This window comes from Carassius auratus, chromosome 13 (assembly GCF_003368295.1).
Source record: "Carassius auratus strain Wakin chromosome 13, ASM336829v1, whole genome shotgun sequence".
In the NCBI taxonomy this organism is placed as follows: domain Eukaryota; kingdom Metazoa; phylum Chordata; class Actinopteri; order Cypriniformes; family Cyprinidae; genus Carassius; species Carassius auratus.
The window spans coordinates 25,411,475-25,431,871 of NC_039255.1; the positions used below are offsets into that span (position 1 = coordinate 25,411,475).

A 20,397-nucleotide genomic window follows, 5' to 3' on the forward strand; every position below is an offset into this window, starting at 1 on the left:
AACACACACACACACACACACAGTTCCAGCTGGGTACCTTGGTCTCCTAGCAACCTTCACCTCAGTAATTTGACTGGCGGCACCTATGGTGAGGAATCATTGATTCACAAAGCCTCAGGACATTTATATTACACCCGCAGAAACAGACGGAGAGACGAGACCTTTAGATTTCTGTAGGCCGTGAATATTCTGATGAATGTGCCGTATTTCAGTCTAACATCACGCTATTTGCTTGGCTGTATGTCAACACAAGCGCAAGATATTGAACGTGAGATAATAATGACGGTTTCTAGTCTGAATTTGTGTAAATAGTCATGCTTGGGAAGAAAACATATGGTAGCTCAGTTATTAATATTGGGAAACAGCACACACATCATGCTTACGTTTGTATTAACAGACATCGAAATCATTTTGAATGAACTCTTCTGACGTTACACTGTCAAGTGTACACAACAACCAAACACTGTTTCAGTCTTGCTTCATGTTTAGGGTTAGTGTCGATGTGTTATTTGCTGTTTAATTGTGAAATTTGCTAGCAATTTCTAATTGATTTTTTTGTTAAGTAAAAACTGCTGCGTGGAAATTGCATTGTTAATCTGTAAATCACCTGTGTATCTATTTGTTTTTTAGTTTACTGGTGCTGCTTTAATTAATACTACCAATATTGGTTTATTACATGTTTATTACATAGTAATCCACCAGTTACTAATTAAAAAAAGGCAATATTGCTGTTTCAGGACCAGTTTGGCAGTTTTGGCTGTTGTACATAACTCACTGATGGATCTGAGTGTTTAGAGGGAACCTAAAACATCTTTTCATTTGTGTATCTGCTGATGCACAACACCAAAATAAAATGGTGTCCTTTGTCATCCAAAGCACCGCAGGCAAGATAACTGACCAGTGAAGCTTTATGAACTGATGAAGAAACCAATCACTGGCCTCTGACCGCAATAAACCCGACTCATTACCCATGAAGCACTGCAAGCCTGGAAAGAGACGAGCTCTCTCTCTGTGTGTGTGTGTGTGTGTTTGCACTGAAGCCTTCTATATTTATTTATTTAGTCCTCATGCTTTCCTCTCTGCTCCATAAATTGTGTCAGAGAGTGACACACATAATACAGCATCACACACACACACACACACACACACACACACACACACACACACACACCGAATCACAGGTACAAAGATCAACACAAGAGTCTGTCATACTCTGCTTTCATCGCTTCCAGTTTCATTTGCGCGGTTGAGTCCATAGAAACAGATATTTTGTTCTGAACATTCTGTGGCATCAGGAGACTGGACGGTGGATTTACCAAACACAATTTTCAACATATTTACTCGAGTGTTAAAAACTACCTGGCAAAGCAGGAGATAAAAAAGAAGCCATGCTTTGAATATTCATATTTTGCAGACTGAAGCGAGCAGGACAAGAATGCGTGAGAAAATGTGTGAGAAAGCAGATATGAATGAATCCGGTCTAATCCTGCTAAAGTGCCCTTACACGACTGACACTCAATAGAACGGCAGACAAAAGACTAGTGTAGCGTATTCGGCCATGAGACACTTGTGCTGCCATTAATGAGGCCAGTTCCCTCTGTCCTGCACTCTTTCATATTGTTCACACTGAGGCCGTTTCGGCTGGAATTGCATTTTCCAGAAGATAATTTCCTTAGTTATCTATATCATCATCTGCTGTCATAAAGTGCACTGTAAGCTTTCAGAAAGCATCATGATTATGTGTTTACAGGTGGTTTAGCATCCATGTGTCATGTCAGTTTTAATTATGCAGAAATGTCTAATGCTTTCATTGCGGGAAATAGTATTTAGAGGTATGGCATTTTTTTTTACACTATTGAACATACTTATACAGTAGCAAAAAAATTGGGATGCGTATTTCTGATTTTCTCAAGTGATATATTTTATTGTACTTTTTGCGCTCTGGATATTTCACATTGTTTTCAAACTTCTCTCTCTTATAATTGCCATTTATTATAATTGACTCAAAAGAATCAGTTTCACTTGGGTTATGAAGAATAACACATTTAGTTCTAGGGAAATGAGGACAAAGCTTGAGATGCTGAAGCCTAGAGAGATGTTTATTTATTAAAAGTATGGTAATTACTTCAGATAATTATTCAGGATGTGTGATCACTTACTGAGCAGCTGAACAGCGGGGTGAAAGAACCTGACATCCTGGATTAGACTGATCTAAGCCACGTGAAAACGATGAAAGCTGAAGCTTGTTTCAGATCTACTGTAGCATCATGTGTCCATTCAGGAGCGGCAGGACTTCAGCCATCAAACGCCCAAAAGTCTGAGTCTTGTCTCCTAACTTAATGTGCAGTTTTACTGGTGGCATTGATTGGCTGTATTGGTGTTCAGCTCTGATATCTGCTGGCTTCATGCTTCCAAAAACATTCAGTTTTTCAAATGTGCAAATTCAGTTTCTTGACAAGAGCCATTTAAATGGGTCAGTTTTGACTATGACGCCAGATATTTTAGATGTATTCAGCTGTAGCTGGCACATCAGCGGATCATATATGTACTCCAGACTCATCTGTTACTGTAGTTCTCCTGAATGGCTTTGCTCTTTCACTCTTCTGGAGACTCCTAGAGGATCCCATGATGAATTCTCATCACCTATAAACATCTGCCAATAGTGTGAGATTGATAGATTGACGGCAGCTTTATCACAAGGACCTTCCCACTGTTACTGCCCAAAGCGTCTCCCAGCTGCATTTGGATCAATACCAAACTCCATAAAACCATACATGCAATGTCTGTTGCCTGTTTTTCATGCATTTCAACATAAATAACAGTTTGGAGATGTTTAGTTTGGCTTGTGTATGGCTGGTGCAACAGTGCACAACAGTTTTAAAATAAAGCAGGAAACTCAAATGTATGTGGAAATGAAATGAATTTTCCAAAATTAGTATTTAACTTGAAGCAATGCAGTGTAAATGTAGACTGGTGAAAGTTCCTTGACAGTCAGTGTTTGAGTCTATATATATTTTCTCTTTAATAAAATAAGTTTTGTGTTGACTTGTTTGTCACAGTAGGAAAACCAGATTAGAAACGACTTGAGGTTGAATAATTGGTGACAGAATTTTATCGTCAAAATGTTCCATAAACATAATTTGACTCAATTGGTCAATTGGTAAATGGTTTAACTGCAGTGTTTTCTTCAGTTTTGGGGGAGATGTGTGTGTGTGTGTGTGTGTGTGTGTGCATTGGTTTGGGAGTTTGAGGACACAAATTTGTATAATGACACAAGTATGACAAGTATTACAATATGAAGCTGGTTTAATAAGGACACTTCTTATGTCCCTGTAAATCAAAAAACCTTAAAAATATAAATATATTGTTGTTGTTGTTTTTTGAAAATCTAGAAATGCACAAAGTTTCCTGTGAGCGGTAGGTTTAGGTGTAGGGCAATAGAAAACACAGTTTGTACAGTAGAAAAGCATGAGGCCTATGTGTGTGTGTGTGTGTGTGTGTGTGTGTGTGTGTGTGTGTGAGAGAGTGCTGTCGTGCACATCTCTGAGAGCTGTGATGTATGTCCTGCTGAAGCGGCACGTGTCCTGTGGGATTGTGATATCTTTTCCGTCGTTCGTTTCCTTCACTCCTCTGGCCCAGTGTACGTCAAACTGCCAAACATCACATATCACAATTTCCACAATATCTGTTTTCTTTCTTTTTTGGATATTACTGGCTTTATTTATTTAAGAAGCTGTCGGTTTTAGATACATGTGCATTTCTTGCATTTTCAAATAGCGAATGGTACTCTTAGAAGGCCAAAGCTTGCATATGAGCACAATGGGCACAAATGGTGATGAAGAAAGCTCAGCAAGGCTTTCATTGTTGGTCTGGATCTTCAGGGAATGAAAGCTATTTGCGTTGTCTCTGTGGTTACTGGACTTTCTTGGGAGGCTTCCAGACGATTCCCAGCACGGTTTGCACTCCCTCAGGAAGACTTCATAACTCAAAGTCAACGATAATGGTATCCTAGTGATGAAGTATGTGAAGCCTGCGCCCTTACAAACAGCCTGTGCTATTAGTCGAAGTGAACAAGAAAAACTCAGGCTTGTTACGTTCCTGTCATTTAGAGGATTATCTAAAACTAATTGGGTATAACAAGTCACCAAAAAATTTTCATTTGTGTACTTAAAAAAAAAAAAAATCTTTATACATTTATGGTGTTTTCAGTCAAAAATGATTAGTATTTTAAAAAGTAGAAATATAGTCGAAATATGGACTCAATCTTTTTATCGATTTGTTTTCTATCAGTTAAATATACAGTTTGTATAACAATAAGACCTTATAGTCATCCCCATGTTTTTCCTCTTAGAAGAATACCAAATAAGAAAAAACTGAAAACTCAGTAAAAATGTTCATTCTAATGACCTTTCTGCCAACCATGGATGTGATTATAAAACTATGAGTGCTTTGAAGGAGCAGAAAGGATTGGCATGTGTTACTTTTTCGTTTTAGCCACACAAACTGTCCTCTGTTGAGATGTGTATAGTCTGTGTGGCCCTGTTTGTCACGGGACGGCCCTCTAGCAAACACTCATTAGTTCTGCCGCTCACAGACACTAACCCTTCACCTACAGCCAGCAGACATCAGCAGACATCAGCACTTCAGTCGTATCAGTGAATGAACCCAGACATTATTATATAGAGCCTAATTACAATCGTGACGCTGTGATGAAAGTGAGTGCTTCTCATTAGTGTTTAGAGATACGCAATTAGCCTCTTAAACACGAGCGTGTAATCCACTCAGATTACCCAGAGAGCTTTGTGCTCAGCACACGATCACTTTAAAGCATGACAGCAGGATTTAGGATGCTGCCTTTCAGCTGCTTTCTGCTGTTTAGCGTGGCCTGCGATGCCATGTCTGTCTCTGCTGATTATCAGAAGCGTCCTCAGTCTGTTAATACTGCTGCTGATCCTTTGTTTCGTCGTCAGAATCATGTTTGAAACAAAGAACTGATTTTCAGATTTTCGGTGCATGATGCATAAGCCTTGTGCAATGCGCAGCAATAATAATTTTCCTCTTTTCACGTTTTTTTTTCAGAACCACATAACAAAATTACTGAAATTCTAACAAAAACTTTAAAAGATTATTTATAAAATATCAAAATATGAATGAAAGCTATATCAATTATTCATACTCTGTGACAACTTTTTACTGATGTATGACGTATGAAAGAGACCTGTCCCATGGTTTCTGAATGCACGTCCTGATTTTGCCAAGTCCAATGTGTTCCTAGGTCAACATATTTTGTTGACCCTGGAACAACATTTTACTCCAAAAATATATTCTTAACCATATCCCTACACCTAAACCTAACCTTAACCATGAGTAATCCCTAAAATCAGAGGAAATGATAGATGAATGACACTGATGTACAAGCACCAAACACTGATTTTAAGCGTAAACTTCACAAAATCTATAAACTGGTTCTTCAAATCTGATTGGTTAATCACAATGTTGTTCCAGGGTCAACAACGATGTTGTCCCAGGAACATGTCTCACTTGGTAAAATCAGGTTAGGCTTTCTGAATGATCTCTGTATTCCAATGATGCAGTCGTTTTAAGCCTCTCATGAACATTTTGAGACATGAATTCAGAAACAGATCATTCAAGTGCATCTTATTTTGATGTAACGTACCTGTAATGTCATTTATAAAATGATATTATGTATGTGCATTGTGTAGTGTATTTAATCCCAGATTTTCTCTTTTTCCAGAGACTTGAGTGAGAACTTCATCCAGGCGATTCCCCGAAAGGCCTTCAGAGGAGCGACTGACATCAAGAACCTGTGAGAGCCCACGAAACACCTGCACCGAGAGCAGACTAAACCCAGCGTCTGTTTAACCGTCTTCCCCTCTGTGTTTTACAGGCAGTTAGACAAGAATCACATCAGCTGCATCGAGGACGGAGCTTTCCGCGCCTTACGTGGACTTGAAGTTTTGTGAGTACAAAAACACTCCATCCTATTGACTCCATCTTAACAGCCAAAGAACAAATATGAACCGAAATTTCACATGTGGCATGAATAAGAGCGAGTCTGACCTTCTTTAGCATCCATCATCTATCTGTGAAAGGCAAACGAAAGTGTGATAGAGCCACTGTGATCTCATTCATAATCACTAGACATCTGCTTCTAGCACTGTTTGCATCAACACTAAAACATGCATCTTTAATTGACCGAATATTTGTGATTTCATCAGGATCATAGACTATTGAATTCATGACATTAGTTGAATTACAGATTTTAAATTCCAATATATTTAACGCATTCACCTAATGCTAAAGTACAAAAATGCTGAATGCTATGTACAAGTAGTTCTGAATTCTTCAGAGATCAGGCTGCATTAATTCACGTTGAACTGATTCATATCTTCTGGATGTTTCGCAGAACCCTGAACAACAACAACATCAGCAGCATCCCAGTGTCCAGCTTCAACCACATGCCCAAGCTCAGGACCTTGTGAGTAACACACACACACACACACACACACACACACACATAAAACACACCGTGTGAGTGTGCACCAAGTCACTCTTCAAGAGAAAAACAATCTATTGTGTCTTCATTTACTCACTCGTTTCAGGAAGTCCTCTCTTCTGCAGATCATATCTAGAAAAATGTCATTTCATTATGTGGACAAGAACCGTTATCTAAATATCTTATTTAAGTCATAAAGGTTTGAGATAATGTGAAAGTGAATGAGCGATGACATTTTTTTGAGTGTCCTGAGTTATGAGAGCTGATAGATGGTGCTTAGTTTACGAAGCAGATTTGGACTTACACAAGTGTTTTCTGTGAAATCTTGCAAGCGTGTAGCTAAAATATTAGAGTAGGTCATAGGTTCGATTCCCAGGAAATTCAGGTTACTTTATAAAATATTGTGAATGAGACTAATTATTATTCTTATCAACTGTTATAGTCAAAAATTCTCTACACATACCAGTTTGTTTCAGCTGGTGTGATACACGGTCAGAATATGCATCTTATTGACAAGTTAGAGTACAATAAGTTTCCACCACTGAATAATAGTAATAACAATTTTAATTCATAATTCTGACTGTTTATTTTCGCAATTGTGAGTTTATATCATGCAGTTCTAAGAAAAAAAGTCAGAATTGCGAGATGTAAAGATGTAAAAAAAGGTCAGAACTATGAGATTCTTGCAAATGTCACAATTCCCTTGTTTTATTTTTTATTCAGTGATGGAAACAGGCTTCTATATAAAATATGTGTATGTGCTTGCATGATCTTTTCTATGGGAACTCCAGATTTTGTCCATCTTATCTGACAGCTCAACACAGAGAAACAACAGACAGTAAACACACACACATGCACACACACACACACACACACAAACACACACACGCACACACACACACACACACACACACTCACACACACGGTGTCATTCCATGCAGTCGTGGCGGGACGGTGGAGGCCACACGGCTCTGCCAGAAGCCACAGTCAGTAATTCACACACACACACACACACACACACATACAGAAATAAACACCCACACACACTGGTTTTATGATATGTATATTCTGCTACATTTCTCTGGAATTTGTGAACCGTTTTACCACATGTTTTACCACATGAGTATCTTTTTTCATTTTGGTCTGGTTTATTTATTTATTTATTTTGTTATTCGCTCACAGATTTATGCTATGAAATGGTCAGGTTTCAGGAATATAAGTGAAGTTTTGGAGAATGAAATCTCAAACCCCGTGACTGCAGGCAGTTTCTGTGGAATATTTTGAAACAGTATGTGGCTGTAAAACAGGATAGTTTTTTCGGGTAGATGATGCATACCCTATCAGCATGTCCTCTTTACCTAAGAGAAGAAAAGACCCCGCTGATCAGATACTGGGAACAGGGGAAAGATAATTGGCTATTGGCATTAGTAGTAAAGCTCAGTGACAGGCTTAGCACAGCAGGGGTTTGCATGTTAGTTCAGACTGGATTATACTGGAGAGAGCACCTGAAACACAACATGATCTGCTGCTGGTCTTTACGAGGAGCTCTGAACAATCACTATTGTGAGCTTGCTTAAAGGAAGAAATGCTGAAAATGCCCTCACTTTCATCCAAGATGTAGATGATTTTATTTCTTCAAACAAAGCTTCATGTTAACCTTCACACTGCCGTTTTTCCACCTCCAGCCGTTTACATTCCAACAACCTGAACTGCGACTGTAATCTGGCCTGGTTGTCCCAGTGGCTGCGCGAGCGGCCCACCATCGGTCTGTTCACCCAGTGCAGCACTCCAGCTCCGCTTCGAGGACTTAATGTAGCCGAGGTCCAGAAACATGAATTCAGCTGTTCAGGTAACACAAGCGATCAAAACAAATACAGTGAGCAATCTTCCTTCCAGTCTCTTCAGCCAACATTAGCATCTACTGCTTTCCTCTGATCCGAATCAAAGAACAATAACGAGTTCTCACTTGCACACTTAGGTTTTATTATTCACAACCTCTTCTTACTCTTTCCAAATGTCCCTCTGCAGGTCAGTCTGAAGACGCTGCTGTTCAGTCGTGTAGTTTCACCGCCGGCTCGTGTCCGGCCGTCTGTACCTGCAATAATAATATTGTGGACTGCAGAGGGAAAGGACTGATGGCGATACCGGCAAACCTGCCCGACAGCATGGCAGAGATGTAAGTTCCTGTAATTCAAACAGTAGACAATGGCGCAAAGGTTGTGGGGTCAACTTCCAGCAAATGCAAGAACTGATAAAATGTATACCTTGAATGCAATGTAAGTTGCTTTGGATGTACAAAAATTACACAAACTCTACTAAAAACCCATAAAGGCCAACATAATATGAATTATTTCTGAAATTTCTTATTTTAGTTTTTTTAATGTAAAAAAAAAAATCTAGGTTTAACAAACGTTTGGGGAACATTCCATTCTATTATTTTGCAAACATTATGGGAGTATTTCTTTGGAATGTTCTCTGAAAATAGTTACATTTAAAAAAAAAAAATTAATAAAAAACACTCCTGTAATCGGAATGTTAGAGCATGCTGCAACGCTACACCAAGGTTGTGGGTTCAACTCCCAGAGAAGGCATGAACTGAACAAATGTATATCTGGAAATCAATGTAAGTCAGTTTGGAATGCACAAGTTTGAGCTTCTGAGGGTCCTGTACTAAAATACATCGGCCAGTATAATGTGAATAACGGGCATGCACACACAAACACACACAGACACACACACACACACACACACATGATTATGGCGCACTGCTTCCAGACGTGAGAGAAGGAACTATAGCCACTTGCGATCTTTTGATTACAGTGGCAAGATCTACGACAGATGTATTTGGACACGCTTGCAGAGACTGAAAAGCGCAGTCTGCAGAGTGAAGGCCACAGGAATGTGCTGTCTGGAATCACTGCAATCCAAAGAATGTAAATTGTGTTTCTATATTTCCTAGCGGGTGCCCTGCTTTTGAAGCGGAGGGAAATTCTGCAAGTGTTTAAGTCAAACCGTTATTGCCTGTGGCTCTGAAGGCACTAAATGACCCTGACAAATGACTTTCCTGTTTTAAATGAGGCTCTTTAGACTGAAAACAACTGGTTTCTTCAACGGCGCTGTGATCTGAACCTGCAGGGTGTGCTATTAAAGCAGACCCTAAAGAAACACCAGCAGCCCCCACAGACACTAATGGCATCCACACCTGACAAACACACACTGCATCTGCCTTTATCAGCACTGCTGATGCTCACTCTGTTCTCCAAGCTTCAGCTACAAGACAGAGATTGTTTTCTATCACCGGTCGTTCCAGCCAGACCACAGAAATCATACACGCATGGGAATTCAGACTAGTTTTGGAAATAAAATAACTCTATGTAGAATTATCATGTTTGTTAGGGTGGCCCTTATTTAAACAAAAGTCTGCTCTCACCCATCCAGTCAAATCCCTTTTATGAGAAATGCAAACAAACTAATTTTGCTGAGATTATATTTGGGGTGTGCTCAACAAAACTGAAATTATGTCTTAATGACCATAACAGCACATAGTTATTAATTATACAAGACCATTAGTAAGCTGTCAATTAAGTTAAAAATAAAAACACCGAACAGTGTTGATAGACCCTCATGTAGCTTCAGCTGTCCTAAATTCGAGTCCCGGCTTGCGGACCTTTCCCGATCCCGTCCTCCTCTCCCACTTTGCTTCCTGTCCTCTTACTGTCCTATAGACATATAGACATAAACCCCCCCCCACCCCCCCAAGAACGGCCAGCCTAATATTTATGCCTTACATTTAAAGGTGATCTATTATGCTATTTTACAAAATGTAAAAAAAAAGTGTCTCATGTCCCCAGTGTATGTGAAGATTTTCTCAAAGTATCCCACAGATATTTTCTATAGCTTGTTAAAATTGCCACTTTTAGGGTATGAGCCAACCCACACTGATTTTGTGTTTGTCCCTTTAAATGCAAACCCCGTATCTCTATTCAGAAGAGGGCGGAGCCTCCTAATCTCATGCACACCAATGCTGGCAAATAAACATTCCACTATTAGTTCAGGCTTGTTATCTTTACAAGAAACCTTCTCGGTTTGAAAGTCTGATTGTACTGTGCATAATAAACCATGCATTTATGAATTACACAGTCTGGGAATGTAGCGTGAATAAAATAAACAAAATAGCTGGTCTCATGGTGCCGCCGCAGGCTATCACAAACTTTAAGTCCCACTTGTGATTATGAGCTCAACAAATTCAAGCATTTTTATCAATTCAAATGCAATTTTTAATTACCACATTCTTATTTGCAATCATTCTGGTAGCACGTGAGGGCAGCATCAGTGAAAACAGCCAGAGACAATGGTAGCTATAGCTTTAGTTAATTGATCCCTTTTTCAGAAGCAAACTTTGCACTACTCCAGCACTGAACTGAATGATGTTTTTTGGGATGCCTCTTTGATGTAGACATTGCATCTCCGGCAAGAAAACGATAATGGCAGACTGCTGCTGCTGCAGAGATCTTCACACATGGGCAGGACTTTTTTTCGCTACGATTTTTTCGCTCGTTTGGAGAGACTATTTATAAATTACTGGGAATATTTTTACCATTATAGGTCGGTTGTTTACACATACTGTGACCACATAACTTTGTTCAAAACCTTATACCAAGACAGCAAGCAGTTTCGGCCCAGATCTGGCCCACATTTGGCCCACATGGATTTCACACTGGCCAGATGTGGGCCGGTTCTGGGCCGAAACTGCTTGCTGTCTGGGTAAAAGAGGTTTTGGCATTAATCCATTTGTGATTGTACTTGTCAGCAGTGTTGTGGGTAACGCATTACAAAGTAACACGTTACAGAACTCTAATTACTTTTTTCCTGAAATGTGTAACTTAACGCGTTAGTTTCGTGCGTAAGTAATCAGTAACTCCGTTATTTCTGCTTCAGTCGACCGCCAAAAATTCTACCTCAAATTTAAAAAAACATCTCGCATCCAAACACCAATCTAGCACTCTCGTTCTTACTCCCAGGAGAAATCGACTGTCGGACAAACGTTTCGAAAATCTGCTTCTGCTACGTTTTAATCACTACTTTGAAGAGTAAATGTAAGAGGACTGTGTTACAGCGAATTTAGGCTTGTGACTGTGACACTTTAATAATAATTAGTTCGCCTATTAAGCGATTTGTCATTTGCCTGTGTGGCAATGAAGGATTTAATTCGGTTTGTTATCATTTTTGTTTGACAGGCAGCTGTTAATTTCTGTTAGATCGTTGGCTGGCTGGTTGTTCATCATTTCTAAATGGATTTAAATCTGCAAGCCTGTTTAAGGTTGTGTTTACAAGTAAGCATACTTGTACTTTGATAACTGCATTATTTAAAGTTAAAGAAAAATCAGGAGTTATCTTGTGGTGCTCATAATATACAGTAGCCTAGGCTACCCGGGCTGGGTAGGTGCGAATTTTGATTAATAATATGTTCTGTGATAATAAATAAATAAAACGCCATGTGGAATAGCCTATTGCTGACTGTCTTTCCTGTTATTGTTATCCTGCAGTGTTAATTTAGTCGGATGACTGACGTTATTCATTGTAGGGAGTCACGACTTCTAGGTGCATTTAAAGGGGCCGGGGGCTGTGTCTGTCATGTGTGAGCCACTGCAAACGGCTTTTAATTTTTGGTAACGCATGAGTACTCTAACGCGTTACTTTTATGAATAGGTAATGCTGTATCATAACTGATTACTTTTAATTGATGGTAACGTTGTAACCTAACTAACTACTTTCCAAAGTAACTATACCCAACACTGCTTGTCAGTCACCTTGCAAATGGACTGTGTATGTTAAAGCTGGAAGTCACTACACAACTTGAACAGATTTCAAACACATCACACACTACCAGACTTTCACAACAAACTCATGCTCTAAATCAGCCCTACATATAAAACATGCGTGATCTCTGGACAAAATCTTAGTCTGAAGATAATAAATACAAGTATGTATCCATTATACACAACACTTTTTTGTTCTTTTTTCTGTGAAATCCATTAACTTAGACTCCCTAATATCTGCAACTTGCATCAACTTTTCCAGGATGAAAATGGTGTGTTCACAAGTTTAGTGTATCCCAGTCATAATTAACGTTACACCAAGGGCCAGATTTACTAAACAAGGTAAATTATCGCGGAATAAATTCTAAAAAAACGCTAATGGGAGTGAACATTTCTGCAGGTGATTTACTGACAAATATGCAAATTAAAGAACACAGACGCAGGCAGATCATTACCATAATGAACAACGCAAATTAGCGTCTGCTTTAGGACATGTTTTTTGGGAGCGTTAAATAATGGTGCAATTAGCAGAAGTTTGTTGAGCGTAAACGTTCATTTAAATACTCTCCTCCCATACATTTTGCTTCTGAAAGGGAAACTTCTACAGATGTGTATTCAGTAAGGTCAGGCGCAAAAATAACTGTCCACTTCACTGCACACCTTTAGTCAATCCTGACAGCACTATTTTAACACCAAAAGATGGTTTGCACTGGTGCAAGCTGTTAATAATTCTGGCCCTAAGTATACAGTGATCATTTAAATTTAAAAATAAAGCAAGCTTCATACATGAATGCATTCTGCTTTACTGATGGATCATTCCAGAATTGAGGGCAGAGACTATGCACTCGGACAAAAACAAGACTACGCCTGCTTGATTGTCAAGTCACCTTTATTAATTCAGCGCTTTTAACAATACAGATTGTGTCAAAGCAATTGAACAATATTAAACAGGAAAAAAGTGTCAATAATGCAAAATTACTATAGTAAACTTTATCTTCTAGGCAAATGCAGTTCCTGATTGAATCCAATGATGTCATTATCCAGCTCAGTTCAGTTTAAATAGTATCTGTGCAATCAAGTCGACGATATTTCTGGATATTAAGAGTCCCGAACTAAGCAAGCCATTTCAGATGGAGTTGGAGTGTGTCTGTGGCTTCTGCTGATGTGGATTTGAGATGTCAGACAACACAGAGAGCAAAAAATACAATATAAAAAGATTCTTCTGTGTTTCTCTTTTCACAGACGACTGGAACAGAACAGCATCAAATCCATCCCTCCTGGAGCGTTTTCTCCTTATAAGAAACTGCGCAGAATGTGAGTTTGCAGCAGCTAAGATAACACAACACTTCTCTCATGTGTGCAACATACTGTAAAGTAACAATCAGCTCAGATTCACAGTAGTGTAAGTGGCCTATTTATGGATTAGACTTTACTGATAATCCAGTTTAAACAGTCATAGAAAACACCTGCTCTAAATGGACTCACATCTGGAGCCATGGTTGATGTGGTAGACCACCTTAAACCAGCACAAACCAGCCTGACCCATTTAAACAGAGTTGTATTCCCTCTCTTTACAGTTGACATGTAGCACAGCTTGTAAAAAGCCAACTCTCCACCACTCTATAAATTCACATCGGATCTCATCGGGGAGTGTGTTCCCTGGTACTGGCGTGTGGTTTGATGGCTAGACCGCAGGCTTATTAAAGTCTTCTCCAGGGCCTATAATGCTGCCGTTTACTAATAGACCTCACCACAGCGCCACCACAGCAGGGCTGGAGGTTCAGAGCTACACATTCACATACCTACAGCCACACGATCCAAAAACAGCCAGACCCAGCGTGACACAGATCATCTACTGATGCTGAACCAGAAGCGTCTCTTCATTCTCCTTCTGTCTGTCTTTACAGAGATCTCAGCAACAACCAGATTTCTGAGCTCGCTCCTGACGCCTTCCAGGGCCTGCGCTCGCTGAACTCCCTGTGAGTGTGTGTGTGTGTGTGTGTGTGTGTGTGTGTGTGCGCTGTAAGTACTGTAGAGGACACTTAGCAGCGTGCTGACTTTGCTAGGTAACCTTTCTTGGTGTACGGACTAAAATATTAATCCATAATAAGACTTCCTCCAGTGAAAAAGTGATGTGGTGTGAATCAGGAGAGAAATCTGCACAGATCAAGCACTGTTTAAAGCCAAGTGAGCAGATTTTCATGTGAAAGATGAACTTTTTCACTGGAGGAAATATTATTATGGATTATGAACTCATGTTTTAGCTGGAAGCAATTCGGTTTTTACATATAACGCAGCTTTTCATTTTTGATGGACTGGGATTTTGTGGATTTGTTTTGACACATTTTCATTAATGGAAAAAAGTCCCTTTATTTCTTGTTTGAAATCATTTCTGCTGCTAAAAGTCTGTCTATAGCAGAAATATATTTCTAATGTGAGCCAAGGGAATTGCATATTTGAATGTCATTCAACAAAGTTCCAGCAGGACTAAGGGCTGATGCCAGCACTGTGACACTGAATCTACAGCTCTGTTTATTCCTCCAAACGCTCATGTGAGGATGAGCTGGACGTGTGTATGTGTTCTTCTGCTGACGGTCTCTCTGATGTTCAGGGTTCTGTACGGAAACAAGATCACTGATCTGCCCAAAGGAGTGTTCGACGGACTCTACGCCCTCCAGCTGCTGTGAGTGTGAGAGGCTCCTTCAGAGCCAGATTTCATAAAGCCATAAAATCAATCTGGACAGAACAGTTTAGATCATTTGGTGTCATCCTCTCTCTGTTGGAGAATCCATTTATGTCTCAGTTTCATCAGCATATCTCTCTTCCTCACTTTGTTTCCAGCCTTTTGAACGCAAACAAGATCCACTGTCTTCGCGCCAACACCTTTCAGGACCTGCAGAATCTCTCGCTGCTTTCTTTATATGACAACAAAATCCAGACGTTGGCCAAGGGCACGTTCACCTCGCTGCGTGCCATCCAGACCCTGTGAGCGCACACTCCAGACGCTTTTACTGTTTTAAACAAGATCCTTTGACGGTCATAAGAGAACTCGCTTGCTTGCATGCCTTAAGTTAACGAGTCTTCATTTGTGTCGCAGATTTAATCCTAGTGATTGTATTATTATAAAAACATGCAATAAGTAATGAACCTGGATATATTCCACTGAAATTATGCATGTGGCAAATACAAGTAACTGTAGCTAATACAATTATGGATTCAACATCATGTTTAAGATGTTTCTTCACCAACAGACAGCATGCTGAGATTGTAAATGTTAGCAGTTCATCCAGTCATTACTGAAGTGATGTTATATTTGAAGAACTGTATTAATCCTGCTGTGAAAGCAGCTAGATGAGCTGAATGCACAGAGGCGTTAAGGTGAATGTGTTTGTGTCCCTGCAGTCATTTGGCTCAGAATCCCTTCATCTGTGACTGTAATCTGAAGTGGTTGGCTGATTACCTGCGCTCTAACCCCATCGAGACCAGTGGTGCCCGCTGCACCAGCCCTCGCCGGCTCGCCAACAAACGCATCGGCCAGATCAAGAGCAAGAAGTTCCGCTGCTCCGGTAAAACACTGGCCATCAGCCTACAACACAGTCCTCAAAACCACAAACCTCAACTTTAAACACTAGTCAAACTAAATGATGTTTAATCACAAAACCATCAGACACACAGTAATACTGACTCTCCATCACACACTGTGTGATTCATCAAAAACAGTATGAGAGTTTGACCTCTTATTGTACTGAGTGAGTAGTTTTCCACACCATAAATTACAGTCAGTCTGCAGGTAAAACCAATACTATCACATTATAGCATCTGCTTAATATACACTAGCAGTCAAAAGCTCAGAATAATTAATATTTGTGAAAGAAATCTCTTCTGCTCACCAATGCTTCATTTATTTCACAAAAAATACAGTAAAAATGTGAAACATTACCATTTAAAACGGTTCTCTGTGTGAATCTGTGTTAAAGTGTAATTTATTTCTGTGATGCTCCGCTGTATTTTCAGCATCATTCCTCCAGTCTTCAGTGTCACATGATCTTCAGAAATCAGAATAATATGATGATTTACTGCTCAAGAAACATTTCTGATTATTATCAGTGTTGAACAGTCATGCTACCGAATACTTTTTTTGGAAACTGATACTTTATTTTTTAACTATTTTTATTTTTTAACTGATATTTTATTTTTCGGGATTCTTTGATTAATAGAAAGTTCAAAGAACAGCATTTATCAACATCTTTATAACATTACAAATGTGTTTTTACTGTCATTTTGAGCAATTGCATACAGAAAATGTTTCTTGAGCAGCAAATTAAATTGTAATAATATTTTACAATATCACTGTTTATACTGTATTTTTGATCATTTGATTCAGCTTTGGTGAACTTTTGAAGAACAGCAGTGTACAGTATACTGTGTGTTTCGGGCCCACATGTGTTGTTTTAGAAATGACAGATTGTGATCAGGTGTCATTTATCACAAATCATTTCCAGCTCTGTTTAATCATCATCTTTTGTTCTGGAAAATGGATCACAATCATATACAGGAATCTTATATTTTCTGTTACATATAGTATGTGAATTAAACGCTTGATACTGAGAACCTCAGGAAAATGCTGTTTGCAGATCTGATTCAGTTTTGTCCATGAAACCCTCCACACAACAGCTGGTGAAATGGATTTGATATACATACCAAAATACAAGCATGGAAAATGTAAAACTTCAATTTTTCATGCTGAACACCACAGCACTGTACTGTATACACACTACACAAACGGAGCCTATACAGTAATAACTCTATACTATACCTCTAGTGCCTTCCAACATTGATATAGTTCATTTTCCAAAGCACATCTGTGGCCTTATGTATCTGTATTCTGAGATTATCATAGTTTCTTGATCATTCTTGGTGATTGTTGTCTTTTTGTGTCTCTGTCGTAGCCAAAGAGCAGTACGTCATCCCAGGTGAGTGTGTGACACGTTTATTAACATGATACAGAAGCCGTGGTTTTTCCTGTTAGTATATGTATGAGCAGCTACTTTAATTTCAGTACAACAACGAAAGAAACTATTATGGTGCTTAATTATAAGATCATGTCAACTGTGGCAATTTGGGGGTGGTTGCATTGACAAACAGTTGCTGTCTTCTGAAGTGAGCGTGCACTTTAATTATTGAACACTTGTTAGATAACAGCTTTGAGCTTTGTTGTATGTAGACACTTCCTGTCTTAAGTTCTTCTGACATGTCCCTGATCGCGTCTCACTGCGAGTCTCTGCTCAAACACCTTGAATACGACAGTGTTGTGTGTGCTGCAGGAACGGAGGACGCCAGGCTGAGCTACGACTGTAATAATGACCCAGTCTGTCCAGCCAAATGCCGCTGCGAGTCAAATGTAGTGGACTGCTCCAATCTACGGCTGAACCGCATCCCTGAACACATCCCAGCATCCACCACCGAACTGTAGGACTGTAACAAACACATTGCGCTATATTTCTGCAAACAATTAATATCAGAAGTCTGTTATTTTATTTACTCTCATTCTGTTTTCTTAAGGCGTCTCAACAATAATGAGATCACGACAATAGAAGCCACAGGGGTTTTCAAGACGCTTTCTCACCTGAAGAAAATGTAAGTGCCGCCGCTCTCATGTCTGAGTGACGCTCTGGTTGTGATGCTTCACTGATGATGACATTTGACCTGCAGAAACCTGAGCAACAATAAGATCTCAGAGATCGAGGATGGGGCATTTGAGGGGGCATCTTCGGTCAATGAGCTGCACCTGACGGCGAACCAGCTGGATTCGGCGCACAGCGGGATGTTCAGAGGACTGGATGGCCTGCGCATGCTGTAAGCCCAGTTTTTTCCCACCAAATATCAGATTCAGCCAAAATATATGTTTTTTTTTCTGTGCATTCACCTTCACATCTTTCTCTTTTAGAATGCTGCGCAACAATCGCATCAGCTGCATTCACAACAACAGCTTCACAGGCTTGCACAACGTCCGTCTGCTATCGCTCTACGACAACATGCTGACCACCATCACACCCGGAGCCTTCGACACGCTGCAAAGCCTCTCAACCCTGTACGAGCCAAACCGCTGCTCTATCTCAACACACATTGGCAGAAATCCTGAGAAGGAGTTTAGCATGTGGTAGTAGAGACAGATGTTTCCTGTAATCATTAACTTGAGCCAGCTCATTGCTGGGAAGCCATGCCATTGGAGCCTGACAGTTGCTTCAGGATTTTTTCAGTTCATTAAACTGTGTATTTTCCTCATTTATTCTCTCATACATTGTTATCATTTGACTTTCAAAAGCTTTGTTGGCATTTCACACTGGGTGCGATTAAGCGATGCAAATGTACAGACCAATGACGTTCTTGAATCAAAACAATAGATCCCTATGGAGTTATTCACACCAGGCGAGATCAATCGTGGCACGACAAAGCGAGGTTTTTTCCCAAAGAGTGTGTCGAATTGTGCCCTGCGATGAAAAAGACATCCAATTAGATTTGAGCTTTAGACCACATTGCACACAAGGGCGAGATTGGTGGCATTATAGCACATAAAGCTGTTTTGAAAACCAGTGTAAAAATCTAAGAAAAGTATTATATAATGCAATTATATTAGAAACATAATTCAGAATTTTTTTTTTTACATTTTATTCTTTAAACACAGTATACTACTTTGTTACTTTTCTTAACAAGGTAAATAGAATGTCAACACATGCTCTTGCTTTCATTTGAGAATTCTTAGTACCTGACTTCTTAACAGTTTGCATGTGCTATGCAGCAAGCATTTATGTAATTCTTCTCAGTGGTCAAAAACGATAGGACATTCAGTAGAGTAGTGAGATGCTCCACCTAGTGTGTAAGCAAAACATTGTTGTGGTGTGGACATCTGTATTGTCATAAATCTAGAATGATTATTAAAACTTAGCTATAGTTCTTCAGTTGGTCACTCTTGACGTCATGTCGGATGACCAATGAATTGGGATCTCGCTTAGACAGAGATCGATCTACTTCGAGTGTAACTAAACAAGCCAGTGCACACTGGCATGTGATTATTGCATCCAGCTGCTGCTGATCCCAGCATTAGTATAAGTAGGCAGCCAGTGCAGCGCATATTCAGGTTTTTGATTCGATGCCGAGTGATTGTTTTGTTCTGCTCCGGACTACTGCTTCGGAGAAACTCAATGAGTTCAGCACGCTCTTAGGAAGCTCTCATGCTGGCGGTACAGCGCTTCAGTGTCTGTGGCTCTTCCCATGTTGAGTGGGTTGCATACATCAGGCTGCACAATCCTTCACCTGCATCCCCTGTTTGTGTTGCAGGGGGACATCTCCCTTTGCACTTCAGCACACTTAAAGAACAAACTCAAAAAGAACATTCACGAGTGGACGTCTTTTTAAAGACGTGTCTTTTTAAAGATGCCTTTCCATCCATGTGTTTCTGTTCATTACCTGGTGACGGGTGATGGTCAGGATCACTGCCTCATGTGTCTGGGCAATAAGCATGCTGAGGTAGCATTTGTGGATGAGTCATGCTTTCATTGCGGGGTTTGGACCAGGCTCCGTTTCCAGCAAAGGAGCGTGGGTGCCCATGCCTCTGTCTAGATCTATGGCTTCCCCTGGTGGCTGCACACTACTAATGGCAGTAGATGGACTGGTCTTATGGTGACCAACCTCCAAGGGCTCCTCCTTCCACCGGCACTTCGCAGCCAGTGGAGCCACTGAAGGAACAGGATGGACCCTCTCATAGGGTACCACTTGTATCCTTCAGTGCTCCCTCCGATGATCAGATTTCGATCGCTGCATTGGAGAGTGAGCCAGACATTTCTGGAGATGATTATCTGACAGTGCTGCCACCTTCTAGGTGGCTAGCAATGCCGGATATTGATCTGGAAATGGTCGCTATGCTTGCTCGGGCTGGCAAGAGGATTGGGCTTGAATGGAAACCTCCAATGCGTCCCGAACCCTCAAGGCTGAATGATTGGTTTCTCAGGGTGGCTCAGGCTGGTTCTCAGGGCCCCATCCCCCAGCCTTTCTTCCCGGAGG

General features: G+C 40.1%; 1 protein-coding gene across 1 annotated transcript in view; it reads left to right on the forward strand.

Annotated features, from left to right (window-relative positions):
* LOC113113110 (slit homolog 1 protein) overlaps window positions 1-20,397 on the forward strand; it is a 57,929-nt gene that overhangs the window by 19,108 nt on the left and 18,424 nt on the right. Inside the window, exons 5-19 of the mRNA XM_026279282.1 lie at window positions 5,756-5,827; window positions 5,909-5,980; window positions 6,428-6,499; window positions 8,203-8,366; window positions 8,546-8,693; window positions 13,579-13,650; window positions 14,244-14,315; window positions 14,948-15,019; window positions 15,178-15,321; window positions 15,739-15,902; window positions 17,286-17,309; window positions 17,661-17,805; window positions 17,899-17,973; window positions 18,049-18,192; window positions 18,284-18,427. Of these exons, the coding sequence (XP_026135067.1) occupies window positions 5,756-5,827; window positions 5,909-5,980; window positions 6,428-6,499; window positions 8,203-8,366; window positions 8,546-8,693; window positions 13,579-13,650; window positions 14,244-14,315; window positions 14,948-15,019; window positions 15,178-15,321; window positions 15,739-15,902; window positions 17,286-17,309; window positions 17,661-17,805; window positions 17,899-17,973; window positions 18,049-18,192; window positions 18,284-18,427 (1,584 nt within the window). The remainder of the gene's footprint in view (window positions 1-5,755; window positions 5,828-5,908; window positions 5,981-6,427; window positions 6,500-8,202; window positions 8,367-8,545; window positions 8,694-13,578; window positions 13,651-14,243; window positions 14,316-14,947; window positions 15,020-15,177; window positions 15,322-15,738; window positions 15,903-17,285; window positions 17,310-17,660; window positions 17,806-17,898; window positions 17,974-18,048; window positions 18,193-18,283; window positions 18,428-20,397) is intronic.